Source organism: Pipistrellus hanaki, assembly GCF_964339955.1.
Source record: "Pipistrellus hanaki genome assembly, chromosome: 1".
Taxonomy (NCBI): Eukaryota; Metazoa; Chordata; class Mammalia; order Chiroptera; family Vespertilionidae; genus Pipistrellus; species Pipistrellus hanaki.
The window spans coordinates 141,458,467-141,478,305 of NC_140503.1; the positions used below are offsets into that span (position 1 = coordinate 141,458,467).

Below are 19,839 nucleotides of genomic sequence, written 5' to 3' on the forward strand. Positions count from 1 at the left end.
GGGGATGAACCAGTGATACTGTGATAATTCTTACCTTTAGTGTTTTAATAGCCAACATTACACAGAGCCATAGAGTATGGCAGTTAAAATAAAGTGTTTCCATTTTTATGTCACTGATCATTTCTCTTCTCTGTTCTTACTACTCTGTCTCTTTTCTCTTTTTCATTTTCATATTCTCCTATAATAGGGGAAACAAGGTGAATCAGGAGCTAGAGGCCCAAAGGGGTCAAAGGTCAGTAACCAGACAATCATTTTAATGTTACATGTGGCCTTCAAGAGCTGTGCTTTTGGCCTCTTCCACATAAAATCATGTTTTAAATTAAACTCTTCCAGTAATTTCATCCCTATGATGATATTTCAGAATAATTGGTTTGTTTTTGTGTGTTTATGACTAAACACTAAAGGAGACTTCTTTAAGGGAAGTTTTATTTCCTGTCTCATAGAATAGTTTCTTTGGAAAAAATTAAGTACTGTACTTAATTTAACTTATGTATTGTATAAATCTTATTTTTCATTTACTGGTTATCTTTGTAATAAATATTCTAATTGTACTTTGCTTTTTTTAAAAAAAAATCCTCACCCTAGGGTATGTTTAGAGAGAGGAGGGAGAAAGAGAGAGAAAGAGAGGGAGAGAGAGAAAAAGAGAGAGAGAGAGAGAGAGAGAGAGAGAGAGAGAGAGAGAGAGATCTATGTGAGAGAAACATAGATCATTTGCCTCCTATATGTACCCAAACCAGGGATTGAATTGAACCTACAGCCTAGTTGCGTACCCTGATGAGGAATCGAACCCACAACTTTTTGATGTATTGGATGACATCACAAACAATTTAGCCACCCATCCAGGGCTACTGTGCTTTTAACTTAGTTGACTCCTTTCATTGCCTTAAAATTTCACCACTAATTGAAATTCTTTTCTGAACCATGTTCTCTATAATATTTTTAGTTATCTATACATTGTTAGCAGAATCGTGTTATTTAAAATGCTATTAGCTAATAATATGGGAAATTGGTGCAGAAATAAAGAAAACAGCAGAAATTATTCTCTGTTCTCCCAATTTAATTATTATGAGTCAATGTGGATGGATAAAAATTATAATCCCTTTTCTTGTTTCTCTTCATTGGTCCTTACCAAGTTTATAGGAGCATATAAAAAGATATATCAAAATGTTTTGAATTCCATTTAGTCAAAGGTCTCAATAAATTTAAGGTTGTTTTAAAGAACCTTCAAATGTACACAGGTCCAGATCTCTTCTCCAGTGTTTCTGTTTAGACTTCTGAGAATTTTGAGTGTGGATGTAGTTTGAGACTTGGATTATTCCTTGTGTCTCTGCAGGTGGGATAATAACACCATAAGTGGAACTTCAGTGATTTTTCATTTAGCATTAAAGAAAAAAAAAAAAAATGAGAGAGCTGAGTTTGCCCTGCCCCTGACCTTCAGCCCTGCCCACCAGTCCCAGCTAGCTGCTGTCCACTTCAGCACCTTCTGTGTTAAAATGCCTGTACCCACAGGAAAACGCTGCCTCAAATCTCCAATCTCCGTCATCAGAGGAAGGCCTAGCTGGTGACCTTTCCCTTCTGATTCTCCCAGAATGAGCTCTCCATCCCTTCCCTGTCTCAATTATTTACACATTACCTCTCAGAGGAAAGAAAACCAAAGTGGTTGGCTCTTTTTACCTTTGCCCCAGGTTTCACATAAAGGCAAAAACATAGCTCAGTCTGAGGGGTAACATGGCACATTGGCTGTCATGGAAACCACTTGCTTTGCTTTTGAAGATCCCTAGTGAAAGAGCTAATATATACATTGTTGTTCCAAGATACACTCTTAACTGAAAGGGGAATTTTAATTCACTACAAGATGTATCTTAGCAAAGCATTTGCCATGTAGGTGGTTATTGTTCTTCTAGTTGTGATTTTGTACTTCAGAAGTTTGTAATAAGGGTGCTGCTGTATGGTATTAAATACATCCTTAGATCTGAGATATTTCTAGACTGTTGGCCCTCCTATTAATTAGGTTTTTTTCTCTTCACTGGTGAAAGGGTGACCGTGGAGACAAAGGAGACTCTGGAACCCTGGGACCAAGAGTGAGTGTGTCTCTCATCACAGCTTTTGCCCCATATGCCCCCACAAACCCAGAATTAAAGTATGTATCTATGTGGTGTTTTCACAGGGCACCTTGACTAATAATACCCAATAATAGCACCAGAGGGAGACTAGTGTAATTATTATTGATACCCCCTTTCGTATTATTTTCAATTTCACTCACAAGTAACAATGAGTGGATAGATTCTAACACGTAATGAGCTCAAAAGAAGAAGGTCTAATCTCCCTCTGCTAAACAAGCAATAGCAAATCCATAGTCATTCAGCTAGTAGAATTTTCCATTTTTCTCAAAATAAAGCAACCACCCCTATTTTCAGAGCATTTTGTTAAAACACAGGCAAGGAATTAGGACAAAACTAGTGGAAATTCAATGGCATGTCTTCTTTGGTTTTATTTTAATAGAACTCTATTCCAGTTGGGAAAACCAGGAGTTTCCTAAGAACAGAGCTCTATCTTCTTAAAGAATGAGGAAGCCATCTTTGAGTTGTAAATGACCAGAAAAGGTTAGGGTTGCTTTAATAAATATGGAGAAAGCCAATGAATGTTTACAAGTTGAATCAGATTAGCCCACACTTTATAATTTTCAGAAAACAGTTTCAGAGATTTACTCATGCCTATTTTTTTATTCATATTTCATATCTTTTTAACATGCACTGACAAGGAAGTTAGAAATGGCTCACCTCCTATGAAATAAGGACAAACTTCAAACATGACTATGTATTCTAAAGTGTGGTCGTGCCTTAGCCAGCAATTGATGGTCAAAGAGCTCCAAGTTACTAATTCTGTTTTTGCCAAAGTCCCTTCTATATCCTAGCCTAGCCCACATGATTTCCTGTTGGTTGTTTTTTTTTTTTTTTTCCATAGGGCCCACCTGGTCAAAAGGGGGATCAAGGAGCCACAGAGATCATAGACTACAATGGCAACCTCCAGGAAGCCTTGCAGGCAAGTGACTGCTCCCCGCCACAGACAGTGACACTGATGAGCATAAACATCAGCTTTCCTACCCCCAGGGATTCCAGGGAGCTCCTCTGCTCAAACCACACCCTCTTCCTATTCTGAACCCATCCCTTTCTGCTTGCCCCAGTTTATCCTCTTTATTTCCTAGCATTTTTAAGCCTCTCTTTTCTTAGTACCTTCAGGTATGTGTAAGTCTTACCTGGTTTAAAATCTGTGTTTATTTCACCAATCTTTGCCTCCTTGCTTGGAAAGCAAGCCAAGCAAAGCAATGAAAAGCCCTGTGGTTCTGGAGTTGAAGATGCCTGTGTTCAAATCTCAGCCCTTTTGCTTACTAAATGCATGACCTAGGCCTCAGTTTTCTCTAAAATGAGGACAGTTGTAGTATCTGCCTGAAAGGGCTATTGTGAGCTGTAAATGGCTAAATGCCTGGCATTGAGTAAGTCCTCCGTGGGTGTTTCTTATTACTGCTACCATTCGATTCTTTTTCTTCCATTAAGTGAAAACCATAGACTATGTGGCATGCCTCCATCACTTTGCATCCTATTCATCCTTTTTATGCTCAGACTCCTGCATTCTAGCTTCTGTCACCAGTCTGTTGTAACCTCTCCTATAAAGGTCACTAATAACATCTAAGTCAAGCACGTGGTACTTATCACCCTTGACTTTTCTGTGACATTTATCCTAAACCACCTTCCTTTTCTGAAACTTTTTCTTCCTGGTTTCTCTGATCCTCTACTCTCATTTCTTCCAGTTTCTGTCTATGATGGATCCACTCTATTTTTGTATTTCCAGTTTCTTTATCCATTCCCTAATTTTTGGTATCTTCGAGTCTCTAATCTTTTCTTGGCACATCACTCCATGTCCTTCTGTGTTATGGCTGCTTCTAAATCTTTTACACCGTATCTGATCTGCCTATACTTCCAGCTGCCTAGGAATATTTCCTCAATGGATGCACAATTGATTATCAACTTCCACCAAGACATGAAGTTAAACTGGTTATCTTTCCCACCTACCAAGTGATTCCCTTCCTTAACTTACCGGTTTCTGCTAATGATACCACAAGCTTTTGAATTTCTTGAGATAGAAACTTTAGAGTTATTTTTAACTATTCTTAGCCCTTCATCCATTATATCCCACCATATACTACTGTTTCTTTTTTTTTTTTTCAATATATTTTATTGATTTTATACAGAAAGGAAGGGAGAGAAATAGAAAGCTAGAAACATCGATGAGAGAGAGTCATCGATCAGCTGCCTCTTGCACACCCCCTACTGGGGATATGCCCGCAACCAAGGTACATGCCCTTGACCGGAATCGAACCCGGGACCCTTCAGTCCCCAAGCCGACGCTCTATCCATTGAGCCAAACCGGTCTCGGCCATGTTTCTTTCTTTCAAGCTATCTGTTGAGATTTACCCATCCTATTCATTCCCAACTAAGTCCACATCCTGTTTATTTCAGGTCTAACACTGCAACAAGCCTTCAGCCAACTCCTCTTTCCTAGTGCCTTCTTACTCTTCTAATCCATCTTAAGCATCACTTCAAGGTTAATTTTTATAGTTTTTACTATTTTGATGGTTTCAATCTTCTCAGAAACCGAAATGGACCCCCTTGCCTACTCTATCAAGCTCAAACTTCTCTACTTCTGTACCTGATTTTTAAGGCTCTATATTCCTCTGTTTCCTATACAGAATTTTCTATTTTTCCAGAACACATTTCCCCCTGAAGTGGTCTTATTGATCCTATCCATAAAAAATCCTCCTCTTTTTGCCTGGTTCATCCCATCCTTCTTTCCTTTCTTTTATCCATTTAAGTCCTTTCCAACAATGTACTGCTGCCACCCAGATGAGATCCTCCTCTTTTAAACATTAGCGGTCAGGGTCCAGTAGCTTACATTTAATTATTCTTTAAGTCACATGAACTATTTAATCTTGCTGCTTACCAGACTGGAGGTTACTTGGTGACGGGAAATCTGTCTTGTGCTTACTCTGCATCCCCCAACATGCCTGAAACAGGTCTGGGCATAAATATTAAATAAAGTCATTGATTGAATGAGTGAGTATATTTATCTCATATGTACAATCCATTTATTTGCTTGAAAGATTCAACAGTTGTCTTAAATATTTGCTACTATTTGTTTCTTGTTTTTTTCTATCCTCATGACTTCACTAATATTCTCTAATTATTGTAGGCCTTCATTCCTATGAGTCTTTTCCTACAAGACTTTTATAGAATCTATCTTCAGATCAGCCTACTTTTTCTGTTCTTCTCATTGGTATGTGTAAGAAAAAGAGTAACAGAACAAGAAGGTTAGTTAGGTGCACCTACTATGTTTTCAAAGTTCTTACTTATAAAATATAGAGACACTTTTTAAACTTAATTTATTAACAATGTTATAAATTTCCCTTATACCGCTTCCCATCATTCTTACTATAATATTTAAGAGATATCCATTGTCTTACCTTCCAAGAACTGCTCCAATATTATTGGCCATTTTTCAAAAAAAATTATAAAAGAGGACTTTTAAAGCATCTTGTGCATAAACAGGGACTGGCCTGGAGCAATTCCTATCTCAAGAAATTTAAAGACTTACTGGTATCATTAACTGGTAGTTAAGAACGGGAATTACTTAATCTAAAACTGTAATCTCTGTTTTGATCTCCCCTCTACTACTAATTAGCTAAGTCATTTTAGAGAAATCAATGTATCTATACTTCATTAATTGCATCTGGAAAATGAGGATTTGATTAAACAGATTTTTTTCTAAGAGTCTTTCGATTCTAACATTATACTTAGGATTATTTTCTGAGTTCCTGAACCCTTTCTGGTGGTGTGCCTGAACACACTGTATTTCATTAAAATTGTGACACCTGTATCTTGAAAAGAATCTGTCCTCACCATGAGTTCTGTATGACTGTAAACAAGTCAATATTCATCATAATCAACTGGTTCATATTTATATCTCAATCTCTAAAGACCTATTATTCTTATGTGTTAGTTAGGGCAACTATATGTTGTGCTTATAAATAATTTATAGTGTCATTGTTTTTCACTTCAAAACTATTTATTTTTCTAATTATATACTCTAGTGGATAAGAGCCCCTTAAAAAAAAAAAAAAAAAAAAAAAGAACTAAACTAAATAGCCATTAGACTGAAAGGAAATAGCAGACATTTATTTTTCTAATTCTCTACCCAGTGATGGATTTTCACAGTTTTATTTCATTTTACTACTGCCTTCTCTAAAAATTCTGCAAAAAAAGTCTAGGATAATTGGATAAATATGAGTATTTTACAGTTATAAAAATATCACATTATAAATATTTTACTGTTGCCTCAATTGAAATTTGTTATTTACGTGAACATTTGCCATAAGCCATTTATTTTTATTTAAGGTGGTTGCATTTCCACAATTTGCAGTAAAACTTCCCCATTTCCTACTCAAGCTTTTAAAAGTCCTCAGTAGCATTCAAACTAAACCTGTTCTCTGGTGTAAATCATGGGTGATTTTAAGTATGCATCTTTGTCAAAAAGGAAAGGAAATAACCTCTAATTCTAAAGTGACTTACATAAGTATCTTAGGAAATGAATCACTAAGCAGCCTCGAACTTCAACCAATGTAATCACTCCTCATGCTTCCCATTTCCCATCATGCCTCATGAGAGAAGAGCATGCCTTTCTTCTTCTCTACCAACAACATTCTTGCTTTCAAGTCATAACTGAACTTCAAGTGAGAATCCTGCTGAGCATATATACCTTTAACCTAGAGGAACCAGATACAAGAAGTCCAACATGAGCAAACATCTTTAGGACGTTTTTGTGTCTGCACATTAGTGCTTCAGGATGGCAGTAAAAACTCTGGTTTTGAAAACTTAGCTTAGTGTTTTGTCATTTGTGGGTTTTTTTGTTTTTTTTTCTATTAACTGGATGGAACCTGCCCTGCCCCTTATAACTTCTGGGTCTCACAAATAGTTGTTTAACAAGATCATTTAAATCCCATCTGTGCCGAAACCGGTTTGGCTCAATGGATAGAGCGTCGGCTTGGGGACTGAAAGGTCCCGGGTTCGATTCCGGTCAAGGGCATGTACCTTGGTTGCGGGCATATTCCCAGTAGGGGGTGTGTAAGAGGCAGCTGATCGATGACACTCTATCTCTCTCCCTTCCTCTCTGTACAAAAATCAATAAATTATATATTTTTTAAAAATCCCATCTGTTAGTTCAGTTACCTTAATAATATTCTTTTATTATGCACCTCATTATAAAACATACTATTATATTTAAATTTATAAAAGAACTAGTTTTGTGTTTAGATAAAAAAAAAAAATTATATGTGGCACTGTTAGAAAACCTCCAAGGGTTTAATTTTTAAGCTCATTCCTTTTTCTAAGGCCTTATGACTCTTTTCTAGTTAAAATTGCAACGTGTAATTGGAAGGCAATGATAAGAAAGTGTTTTTACTCTAATTTTCTAGAAGATTTTTTTAATGACTAATTTATCTATAGAAATGAAGAAGTAGCTTTCTCATAATCCTAAATTTGACTGTTGTTTAGGTGAATCCCATATGAATAAAGTAAGTGGTATCTGTATTTGGATTCCTGTCTAGGGCACATACTTTGGTTGCAGGCTCCTCCCAAGTCCAGGCCTGGCTGAGGCACGTGCAGGAGGCAACCAATCAATGTGTTTCTCTCACATCAATATTTCTCTTTGCCTTTCCCTCTTTCTTCCACTCTAAAGATCAATGGAAAAATATACTCGGGTGAGGATTTAAAAAAAAAAAGTACTGGTTGATTTTTCTCTTACTACAATATATTTTCTCTGAAGCTATAATGACCATAACAGATTTTATCAGAGTACAAAATTGAGTATTTATACACACGCATAATACATTGTTTTCTAAGGAATAACAACATCATGTCACTAGAGACACAAGTGTTTGAGGTATGATAGATAATGTTAAGATTATGTTTTCACAACAACAATAATAAAAAACAGCAACAACAAACTACTAGTAAATCAGAAATTGGAATGGAGTATTAGTGGAAAACAAAGGGATGCTGCTAAACTGGTATTCACAAGTTTATGTGTAATTGCATAATGTTTCTCTGTTGGGACTGGAATATTCCATGGAGAATGTTTGTCTTCTATGGTTGCATAAATTGGTTATAGGTCCTATAGAACATTTAGCACAAAAAATAAATTAGAAAATATTAACACAAAAATGATCCTAAATTAGGGATCAAGTGTTTTAGAGATTTATACTTTCAAAGAATATATTTTGTTACATAACTCTAGCCCTTCACATTAAGAAACTAGATGAATCCCATGTCAGCTTCTATCTTTAGACATGGTGCAAACTAAAAGAGAAAAAAAAATACTACTTACACAATTAGATTGTTCAAGTTTTCTCTAATTAAAGTACTCTAGAAGATCTAGAAATTGTATGAATGATGAAGTTTCTCAGGTCACAGTTAACTGACAAACCTCTACATAATTTTTAAAAATCAAGTGAATTAGCCCTGGCAGGGTAGCTCAGTGGGTTAGGTTACGGGTTCAATCTCCATTCAGGGCACATGTAGGAGGCAACCAATAAGTACATAAATAAGTGAAATAACAAATGGATGTCTCTCTCTCTCTCTCTCTCTCTCTCTCTCTCTCTCTCTCTCTCTCTCATCAATAAATTTAAAAAAATAAGTAAATAAAATGATAAAATTAAGTGAATTAAAATTTTGATATTTTTTTCTTTATCCACAGATTTTTAAATAAAATTCGAAAAATAATGTTTAAAGAAATCTTTATAATATATCAGTATTCTATTCATTTGAAGATAGGATTATATGCTCTCAAATTCTTGTCAATTCCTTATGAATTATCAGTCTTTCCAAAACATATTCAAAACATTGATTATTTCAGAAATGTATTACTGTACTTCAGCACACAAAATAGGTAACTCTGTCTTTATCAATACATTTTCTCAACAGAGGATTACCACCTTAACTGTCACGGTAACTCCTATTGCATGATTTCTGTGGACTGTGCCTTTGTATTTGATGTTGATGCATGCTGCTCATAATGGTACTAATGTAGCAATTGTTTTTATATGAGATTTATTTTTTCTTATATAAATAACCTTTTTCACATTTTCCCAAGTTTAACCACTTTGTTTAGTGAAAAAGTCAAGAAAAAAAATACTGTTTTTTTCCCCAAAAAAGTCTTGGGCCTTATCTTAATTATATAGTTTTGTTTTTTAGTGTTTGGGAAAGCAAAGCCTTTGGAGGGTAGGGGAGGAATGTGTCTAGAGGCACAGATAATATTAATAAGCTAATTCAACCTAAGAAGATAAATGTGAGAGAGTAGCAATTTTACATTGTCTTACAATTCAACTCAAAAGCATCTTCAGTATTATTTTGGCCTATGTGTTGATGTTTTTGCATATAAGTAGGTCTGCAACTGATGAAATTTTCCTCCTTGCAAATCAATATTAGGAAATATTTGATTATGATAGAAATTAAGAAAGTGTGTAGTATACTTATTAAAGTACGAAATTTAATACATAGACTTGGTTCCCTTTCATAACTTTGTCTTTTCTGGATTTAGGGTCCCCCTGGACCACCTGGACCTCAAGGACTACAAGGGCCAAAGGTTATTCTTTATTTTACTTATTCCGTTTACCACATATGGTACAGAGAATCCTATATTAAATATTTGTATCTTTGCATATCAATCTTACAAAATGCTGTAGAGCTGAGATCAGCAATATTGCTTAAAGGAGGTAAGAAGAAAAATTGAGGTTTAGGTTGAAGGAAAAAGGATTTTTAAAAAAGGAAAATTAGGAAAGAGGGGAAATATATAGAAATGACATTCAATTTAGGAGGAGGACATTGAGGAAAAGAGAAAATATTAAATAAAGGAAAAACAAGTTTTAAATAAATTATAAATGTTAAAAAAAAAACACTAAATGTGGTGTATGAAGAAAGGAAAGTATTTAGATAGAGGAGAATTGAAGGAATATATACTCAGACACTAAAAAGGATCCTTCCTTCTAATTATTTTATTATAGAAAGAATAAGAGATGCATTCATGACAATTTTATAAATCATTTGAGTCATTTTTATAGCATCTCATCATTGTATATATTCAGATATTCTGCCATTTAAATCTTATCTAATGGAACATATGTGGTTATATCTAAATTTGTTGCTTGCATTAGCTTTCTCCCACCAAAGTAAAGTTTCGTTATTTGATCAGTTAACACATGGCCAGTTACTTTGGCTTTTCAGAACTAAGCTATGTGTGTTGAAATATGACTTTCATCATTGGATTTTTGTGGGCAATTCAGGTAATTTAGTAATCCATCTTTTGTTTATGCCTCTTAAAGCAGTTTATTTGCTAAGACTATCATACATACACAGACATGTACACGTATACACACACACACACACACACACACACACACACACATCGGCTTTTGTACTTTTCTCTTTCAAGATACTTGAGAACAGAACACTAGCATATTTTTCAATTATAAAAAGAAATATAAAGTAAAATATTACTGAGGTTCTTGGCTATGGGAAATATATTTGAATATAGATCTTAATTTCAAACAGATTTCCTGTATAACAGTGTACAGTTTAGGATTTTTAACTTTCTATTTCTCCACCACATTCTGGCCCCTAAGAGATGTAACACAGCCTTTGTTCCTAGTGAATAAGTCAGCCTGGATTTGTATTCTTTAATATGTTTGTGAGCTGGACTCCACAACCTAAAAAGAAATATGCAGATCTCTTTTCCTCTATGTAGAGTTCTATGTCTAAGTTCCTTGTTTCATCTCCTCACTTGACTGAGTCTCCAGAAACAAAATTGTCCCTGTTGCTAACTATGCACGTCATTCCCTACAATTCTCCAAAGCCTCTGGGACTTCATTTTTCTTTACAGCCCAAATGCCTGCAAAAGCTCAAAGGGTGCCCATCCCTTGGCCCACAGGGGCAAAAAGGACCACCTAGCTGAGAGGGCGATATCATTAAAACCTGAATACCCAGTTTTATAATCCAATTGCTATTCATTTATTAATTTAACTAGAGGCCCAGTGCATAGATTTGTGCACCAGTGGAGTCCCTCAGCCTGGCCTGTGCCCTCTTGCAATCTGAGACCCATTCAGGGGATGTTGAACTGCTGCTTTTGAACCAATCCCCACAGGCCAGGCCGAGAGACCCCATCTGTGCATGAATCCATGCACTGGGCCTCTAGTATGCATACAAGATCTTTGGTTAATCTCTTCCTGCCCTCTCCCCAACTTTCCTCTGAGATTCATTAGTCTGTTCCATGTTTCCATGCCTGTGCGTTGAGTGTCTGCCCCCTGGTGCTGATTGTGGCAGAATAGTCAGACTGCCACTTAGGTTTTTATATATATAGATTATTCAATAATTAATTTTTGAGCCTCTACTCTGTACCAAGTACTAATATCTAATAACAATACTAAGGTATAGTAAGAGGTTCCAACCAGGGGATTATATCCTGAGGAGGGAGATAGGCAGGTAATGGCACAATAATACATATATATATGACTAAATGACTGTCCAACCAGTTACCCAGGTGGTAGGTATGACATGCACTGACCACTAGGAGGTAGATGCTCAATGCAGAAGCTGCTGAGCTATGGTGACTTGGAAGCATCAGTTCTTGGGTGACACACCCTGGAACCAGAGAGGAGGAAGCCCGATTCCTCACAGGGCTGCACGATTCCACCTTCGGCTGTGAGTTATGTGTTGCCACAGAATTAATATTAATATCCTTTCAATGTGCATAAATCCATGCACCAGGCCACTAGTTTATAAATAAGAGTGAGTGCTTTGATCAAGATACAAAATAGGAAGGCTGTCTCAGCCTTGGGAGTCAAGATTAGGAATCAAAACTGAGAAACGGGAAAATTGACCAAATGAATGTCTAGACAGGGGGGTAAGGAGGAGGCAGTTAGTCATACTCCCTCTTACCCCACCATTCTTCCCACTGTGCTGTCACTCTGCCCCATTCCTCACACCTCACAGGGTTCTTGTAATTGAGGTCTTGGGTTAGTTGATATAGTCCTTTGTGTGTTCCATGATCTCTCCTTGAGAAGGTTGAGATCATTGGGGTGAGATGGGCCCATGACCAAGACTCAGCAAATACAGCCTGAGTCAAACATAAATCCCATTCTCACTCAGGACTCACAGCCTCAGACTGAAGGGGAACTTTTTCAATTGGCATCACTCCTTCCTTTATCAAACATGGATTGTTTGACTTCTTACACATCAAGAAACTCTTTACAAACCACTTTTGATTGGTGAAGGATAAATGAATAACCCATGAATTATGTTTTTCTTTTAAACACTCATGGGTCACGTTTTGAAGGTAGAAGTTTAGCAAAGCAATCGTTATTGGGCCCAGAGTGCTGACAAGTATTCAGACTGAATGAAATGAGGGCTTAGCCAGTTGCATCCAACCTCAGCAGGCTTTGTGGCAAAATAAACTTAGCTGCTACCACAAAGAGCAGGAAATCTGGAAAGAAAAGCCCTTTTTCTCTTTCTTTTCTTTTTCTTTTTTTTTTTTTTTAATTTGTTTGCTGCGCCTTCTAAAACATTGGAAAGCTCAAATTTCATGCTGTGGCCAATAGCTGTTAAAGTTTTTACCAGGGAAAACAGCCCTAGCCATTTCGGTACTGTGGTTTATAACATCACCAATCAAGCCTTTCTAGAAAAATATAGTCTCAAGTCAGCTCCCTAGGAATCCTGTCTGAGAGGCAGGCCATTCAACTCTCAAAAGAGCTGTTTTTACAAAGTTTCCACAATTTGGAAACAAGGGATATTTATAATGGGATTCAAATACATGATTCCTTGAAATAAAATAATATCTTTCAAGGAATTTGTTCAGTACCTTCCCAACTGAAAGGTGATTGGACATTTGTTGTTTGAATAAATCTCTAGCACATTGTTTAAATTTGTTTTTAATAGAACATCTTTAGGAAAAAATAAATCTATATATTTTGGGTTTGTCAAGGGTTCTAATAAATCACAATATAAATAGTAAATGTAGTGCATTCCTAGCATAGTATGGGAAATCGAATTGATCCAAAAGTAATTTAATGTGGATTAAGTTATTATCTGATTTATTACATCTTTCAGGGAGACTTATCTGGAAGTAGCACATTCACAATCATTATGAATTTTTGTTTATGATTCAACCAGTGTCAGTTAAACTATTGTGAACTTATGTGGCTTTGCATTTTATTCTCTCTTAAGATAATGGTCATGTTTTTACTTATTTCTCAAATTGGAAAATAAGAGAAATCATACAGATTTTTTTAGGAGAAAAAAAGTTAACTGAGACATATAGGCTGTTGCTATAGATTCATAGTATAGAATATGGTCAGCCATCAAATGATTTTTATCAGTTTCCTTTCATCAATTTTTGTTTAGCCTGCAACTCACATGAGGATCACACTGGATCTTAGCTACATATGAGTATTGTCATATATAATATTCAAGAAAATGCTATTTTACTTAGTTTAGATATGTGGTATGATGTAATGGAGTATTCTTGGGTTATGATACATTTGCTGAAAGTCAAATTGTACCGTTACCAACTAGCAACATTTTTATATAGCTTAGCATGCTACTAATGATAAGTGGAAGGAAGCCATCAGTTTTTATCTTAACAGGGAGAGCCAGGATCGCCAGGAATCCCAGGAGTTGACGGAGAGCAGGTAATTTTCAAAGATACGTACTGTCATTTAAAGCATTGTTATTGATCATTACTTTTATTGCAGGTTTGAAGCCAAGAAAAACATGCATGTTGATATGTGATATCCTCTCCCTCTCTCTCTCTCTCTCTCTCTCTCTCTCTCTCTCTCTCTCTCTCTCTCTCTCTCTCTCTCTCTCTCTCTCTCTTCACCATCTGTTCTGGAGACTATGTTAACTCTAAAAGCAATTGCTTTTATTTACTTATTTTTATTTTCTCTTTCCATCACCATTTATCCCCTCTATGTCCTCTTATCCTCCACCCATCTCCCTCCCCTACCCAGTCACGGCTCTAATGTCCATGTCCATGAGTTCTCTTTTTTCCCCCCGCTTTTTTGCTCAATCTCTCTAACCCCCCGACAGAACTGTCTACTTGCTTTCTCTAATGAGTCTATTGCTATTTTAAAAGGCAATTGGTTTTAAGACAGTTTTCTTTGCAGAAACATACAAGCTTTAGTTTTATCTTAATACTCTTTATCAATCTACCAGTGAGTCCTTTGTGAATTTTTAATAGACTTGTAAAATTATTACCTATGTAGCAAAAATATCCTGCTTTTGTCAGTGAATGTATGTAAATGATTCAAGACTAAAATCAGTGAAAAAATTAAATATTGCTTATATATGAATTTTTTTTGCAAATATAGATTACACCTAATTGTTGAGATTATTAGGAAAGACAGAAACAGTCAGGGCTGTTGTAGCTTCGCAGAATATGGCTGTTTCTCCAAGGTTTCCCTTAAACAGAGATTGGCAAACTTTATCTATAAAGGACCAGATAGTAAGTGTTTTAGGCTTTACAGGCCACATACAGTTTCTGTTGCATATCCTTTTCTTTTTAACACCCCTTAAAAATTTTGTATAACATTCAGCCTTTACAAAACAAGTCCTGGGCTGGATTTGGTCCATAAGCAAAAAAGAACCTGCCAGTATTTCAATTCCATAATCAAATCATGGGTTAGTTTCAAACTATTTGATGTTTTCTGGGTTTTCATTATTTACTCAAGAAATGGCTAAAATCAAATAGATCATAAGAAATAAAGGGAATTCTTTATACAGTTAGTGAAATATATTTCTCAGGTGAAATATATTTCACCTGAGAAATATATAGTGTTAGGGAAATTAAGTTTGGATATTTTAATATCAGAGTTTTATGTTGAAATTACATGATGTCACATTAAACAAATGTGTTAATTAAAAAAGAGAGACTTTAAATGATTCACTATATTAATCAGAGATCACATTAGAATTTTTAAATCTGGTTATATTTTTCCTTTCACACTATTAATCATCTATATATATAAAAAGCTAGGGGCCATAATGACCAAAACAACCAGATTGACAACCAAACAGGCTGTGTGAGGCAACAAGGCCAGCAGGGGGGTTAGTGAGAGATGTCCAAACGACTGAACAGCAGTCTGCATGGGGGGGACTGAGGGGTGACCAGGCCAGAAGGGGGGGCAGTAAGGAGTGACCAGGATGCTGGGGGTTCAGGTGGGAGTGACCAGGCCAGCAAGGGGTAGTAGTTAGGGACAACCAGGTCAGCAGTGGGGGCAGTTAGGGGTGACCAGACCAGAGGGGGGGGGGGGCAGTTAGGGGTTACCAGGCCAGCACGGGGGGCAGTGAGAGGTCACCAAACAATCAAACAGCAGACTGTGTGGGGCAACCAGGCCTGCAGGGGGAGCAGTTAGGGATGATCAGGCAAGCAGGCAGAGGTGGTTAGGGGTTATCAGGCTGGTGGGGGTGGGGGAGGGGTGTTATTAGGGGTGACCAGGCAGGCAGACAGGCAGGCAGGTGAGTGGTTAGGAGCCAGCAGTCCAGGATTGTTCAAGGGTTCCCTATTGGAGAGAGTGAAGTCTGGGCTGAGGGGACCCTTCCCCCTCTCTGTGCATGAATTTTGTGCACCAGGCCTTTAGTTATAAATAAGTTGACAAGCATAGTGGCATGCTTCATGGTCCATACACATAGCTGGGGGTTTTCTATAGACTTTACAAGGTTTTCTATAGACTTTACAAGGTTTTCTATAGACTTTACAAGGTTTTCTACTGTGTCCAGCAGGTCGACTATTCTGCTGCGATCACTAGAGCCCTAAAACCAACCAGGGTCTGATTAACCAGTAAGATTTATTTCGTCATTCAGGCACCCATCCACGCACCCACCTAAAGGGTGATTCTAAAGTAGGTGCTATAAAATAAGTATAAATTACAAGAAAAGACACATTTCTATCTACAAGTAGTTTTCAGTATAAAAAAGATGAACAGGTTATGCAGCCTCAGCATCCCTTATTGTAATAACTATGATTATCTCTGCTGAAGATGGGCCATCTGGTCATATTGCAGTGAGGAATGCAGTGATGAGGAATGAGGAAATTATGCATTTCCTTCAATGAAAATGCTTAACCACATAATTTCAGTATTAGTATCATCAATTCAGAGTTGTTGGCTTTCAGAATACACCCTCATAGTAAAAGGAGAATAAAAATAAGATCCTGGATTACCTCACAGAGGTGTGCCCAGACCAAAATAAGAACACTGTGGAAAAGTTTAAGTATTTCTAAGCATTGATTGGACATTAGTGTGCAGTGAATTATTTTCCTGTCTAGATTAGACCATTGAAAACTGGTGGTGATTGGAACTTCTGCCTGCATTTCAAGGAGATAGGAGGGATATAGGGGGAGACGGCAGAAACTTATTTGGGCCTTTGTTATTGTAACACTAGGTTCTGGTTCAGGTGGGTACTTTGCTGTTGAGAATTAAAGCCATTAAGTTGTTTTCAGGACCGATGATATAGAATTAGCTGCCAGGTTAAAATATATATATATATATATATATATATATATATATATATATATATATATATATATATGGAATTAGGAGACATGATGTTAATACCTAACTTCATATTTTTCATACTTGCGTGGTCTGAATGATAGAATTTAATGCCTTCTATTTCGCAGGGAAATAATTTTGATTGAATGTAGAAGGTTGCTACTAGAAATAACTCTACCTGAAAATGAAAATCAGAATCATCTTTACATAGGACCCACCTACCGACAGAATTGATCTGGAATTCTGTGTTCCCTAGGATATCACTGTCAAGGGATAGTTTGGTTCTTACATGCAAACCATCTCATTTGCAGGGACTCAAAGGCTCAAAGGGAGACATGGGGGACCCAGGTATGCCAGGTGAAAAAGGAGGAATCGGACTTCCTGGATTACCGGTATGTTTCTGTGTTCCTGTTAAGATGAATAGTCAAAAAGTAATTATATTATTAGCTGCAGTCTCATCTAATCATTCATATCACCTTCTAATTTTTAAAATATTTAAAAATTGGTTAACTACTGTAAGTGGGGCTCTACAACAAATTTTAAAGCATCCAAACAAATGAATTATGAAATACACCTTCATGTTACTAGAAAATACTAAAATAAATAAATAAAGTAACTTTAATTTAGTATGCATAAGATAGTGATAACTGATCATTTTTAAAATCATAATTTAAAAATAAACCAAAAAATGTAAAACAAAAATAAATTACTCTGGAAAGTCTTCTCTTTACATGTATGATACTATGGAATGGTGTTTTTATGGTTTTTTTCCTCCATAATTTTTACTAAAGTGGGAGAGAAATTGTAGACAAACGTAGGGGGAAAAAATGTAGAAAACCTCATTGCCCTCATTTTTTTTAAAATAAGGAAGTGTATAAATAAATGTTAATGGCATAGTTAAAAGACTGAACTTTGCTTTTAAAGTGAACACTGCCATAAAAAAACATATGTAACACTTATATGTTCAGCAATGTATAAGTTGAACCAATCAAGCCTAATGTGGTTTATATTTACGTTGTATTTTATTTCACATATCACCCACAGTCTAGGCATTTGGGGAAGCTAGACTGTAGGAGGATAAATCGTTCTTTTACATATCATGTGTATAATATACAAATTTCAAAAGGATGATGGGTTTGGGGAGAGAATTCAGTTGTTCCTTACACTTTGCAAATAACGTGACCAGCTCAACTCTCTCACTGTCATTTGTAGGGTGCTAATGGGATGAAAGGAGAAAAAGGAGACTCTGGATTGCCTGGTCCTCAGGGCCCTTCTGTAAGTCCGCGGTGGCTGAACGTCCATGGTTCCTGAAAAACTCCAAAACGGGCCTATGATTCATCTAGTTCAACCTCTGCCAGATGGCTTATCAACAGTGGAAAAACCATGAACCTCTCGGTTTGTCAAGCGGTAGAATAAATATCTGTTGGCCTTGAACATTGAGAGACGAAATGCCTCAGAGGTCTCCGTTAGAAGCAGTTTTTCAGAGGACTGTCTAATCCTGGGGGTGGGGGGAAGGGGAATCAATGGTTTTCCCACGACTCCTGTGGGCAGGGCTTTGTGGATATAGAACATACACTCTTTTTTTCCCTCCAGAGCCCTATTGTTGCCTAGTGAAATATTGGAGAGTTTAACAGTGGTTGTGGCATTATAGCATTTCTTGGAAATCAGTTGCTTCCTTTTTGTTTAATGTACATTTGATTTATTCTGGCTTTTGTAAAAGAACTGTATTTTTTAAAGAATTTTTTTTTTTTGTTCTCATAAAGGGGTTTCTAAACCTAGAGAATCAAACACATCATTTCTTCCAGTATCCTTCTTTCCCTGCAGCTATTAATGGCCTTAGCAGAGTCCCAGCAAAAGATTCAAGCCAAATCGCCTTATCTAAATGAAGTAACCAAATCCATGTTTATTTTTTTGACATACAGATCATAGGCCCACCAGGCCCACCGGGTCCCCATGGCCCACCAGGCCCCATGGTAAGTCTCTCTTCTCTCCAGAATGTAGTCATTTATTTATGAGCATGCTACTAGAGAAAACATGAGCGCATTCCTCAAAGCAGCCAGCTTGTATTTCCTGCTACTCTCTGTGGAATGGACAGAAAATACGAGGTGCTTTGAGATGTACTGACTTTACAGTGTTGTCTTTCAGTCCCCCAAACACGTCTGTTGGAAAGAGATAGAGTAGTTTTGTGATAGGAAAGTTGAAGACAGACAGATTTGGCAAGCTTTACTTTCAGCCTTACAACGTGAACATCAGAAAATCATTTTAAGCACTGTTCTGGGCCATTGGTAGCAAAATAAGATTATTAATTGTAGCCATTAATGAAAGTTTTTAACTAACTTTGAAGATTAAGATCCTTTAATGAAATGTTCAATGAGAACATTTATAAAATAATGTGGTAACAATTGAAACTCGCTTCCACAGGTGACAGGCATTGTTGAGTCCTTTCCTTTGCACTTTGTGGTACTTCGATAGGAACAGTCCTTCCTGCAGGGATCCCTCAGGGATCAGCATAGGGGCGGGCCCTCCTGGAATTTAGGTCCAGTGAAGAAGGCAGCCATTAAGCCAGTGTAATTCTCCCAATGTCTGTCTAATGACGGTGTGTTAAGGGTAGAACATGGAAGTCAGATGCTTTCAGTGCTTTCGAGTGGGGCAGGATGGGGACAAGTCCAGCAGCCTCTAAAATCACATTCACCTCTGAGGGGGTCTCAATAACCACATGTCTTCAATCATACGGATTAAATACAAATCTAAGAAAGAGCTTCATTGGAATGATACAAGCCACAGAGCATAGTCCAGACCCACTCATCTATTTCTTACTGCCTTTCGTATTTCACCCACAAAACAATTATAAATAAGCTTTCCTTAAAAACTAAACAGTTTTTTTAAGAATTGAGCAAACGGCATATTTTGGTTGTTTATACGCCCTCCACTTTAAGTGAGAAGATTAAACAACACTGCATTCTGTGCATTTCCTAAAATTAATTAGTTTAAAAGAATTTCAAATCAATACTAAAATAAGATGAGAATACTTGATAAAATATCAGACACTTCCTGAAAATGTTTATTCACAACTTATCTAAGGAGAAAATATTCTAATGTACATGAATGTAACAAACTTCAATGTATTGCTTGTTAAAAATTTTTCCTACTGTCATATGATTTTACTGATGGGTACTCAAATACTCCTCTTT

The 19,839-nt window shown here is 36.6% G+C and overlaps 1 protein-coding gene across 1 annotated transcript in view; it reads left to right on the top strand.

Annotated features, from left to right (window-relative positions):
- COL25A1 (collagen type XXV alpha 1 chain) overlaps positions 1 to 19,839 on the top strand; it is a 459,898-nt gene that overhangs the window by 407,479 nt on the left and 32,580 nt on the right. The window contains exons 22-30 of the mRNA XM_084880782.1: positions 188 to 232; positions 2,037 to 2,081; positions 2,965 to 3,042; positions 9,033 to 9,056; positions 9,649 to 9,693; positions 13,745 to 13,789; positions 16,960 to 17,040; positions 17,861 to 17,923; positions 18,571 to 18,621. Coding sequence (XP_084736908.1) covers positions 188 to 232; positions 2,037 to 2,081; positions 2,965 to 3,042; positions 9,033 to 9,056; positions 9,649 to 9,693; positions 13,745 to 13,789; positions 16,960 to 17,040; positions 17,861 to 17,923; positions 18,571 to 18,621 — 477 coding nt within the window. The remainder of the gene's footprint in view (positions 1 to 187; positions 233 to 2,036; positions 2,082 to 2,964; positions 3,043 to 9,032; positions 9,057 to 9,648; positions 9,694 to 13,744; positions 13,790 to 16,959; positions 17,041 to 17,860; positions 17,924 to 18,570; positions 18,622 to 19,839) is intronic.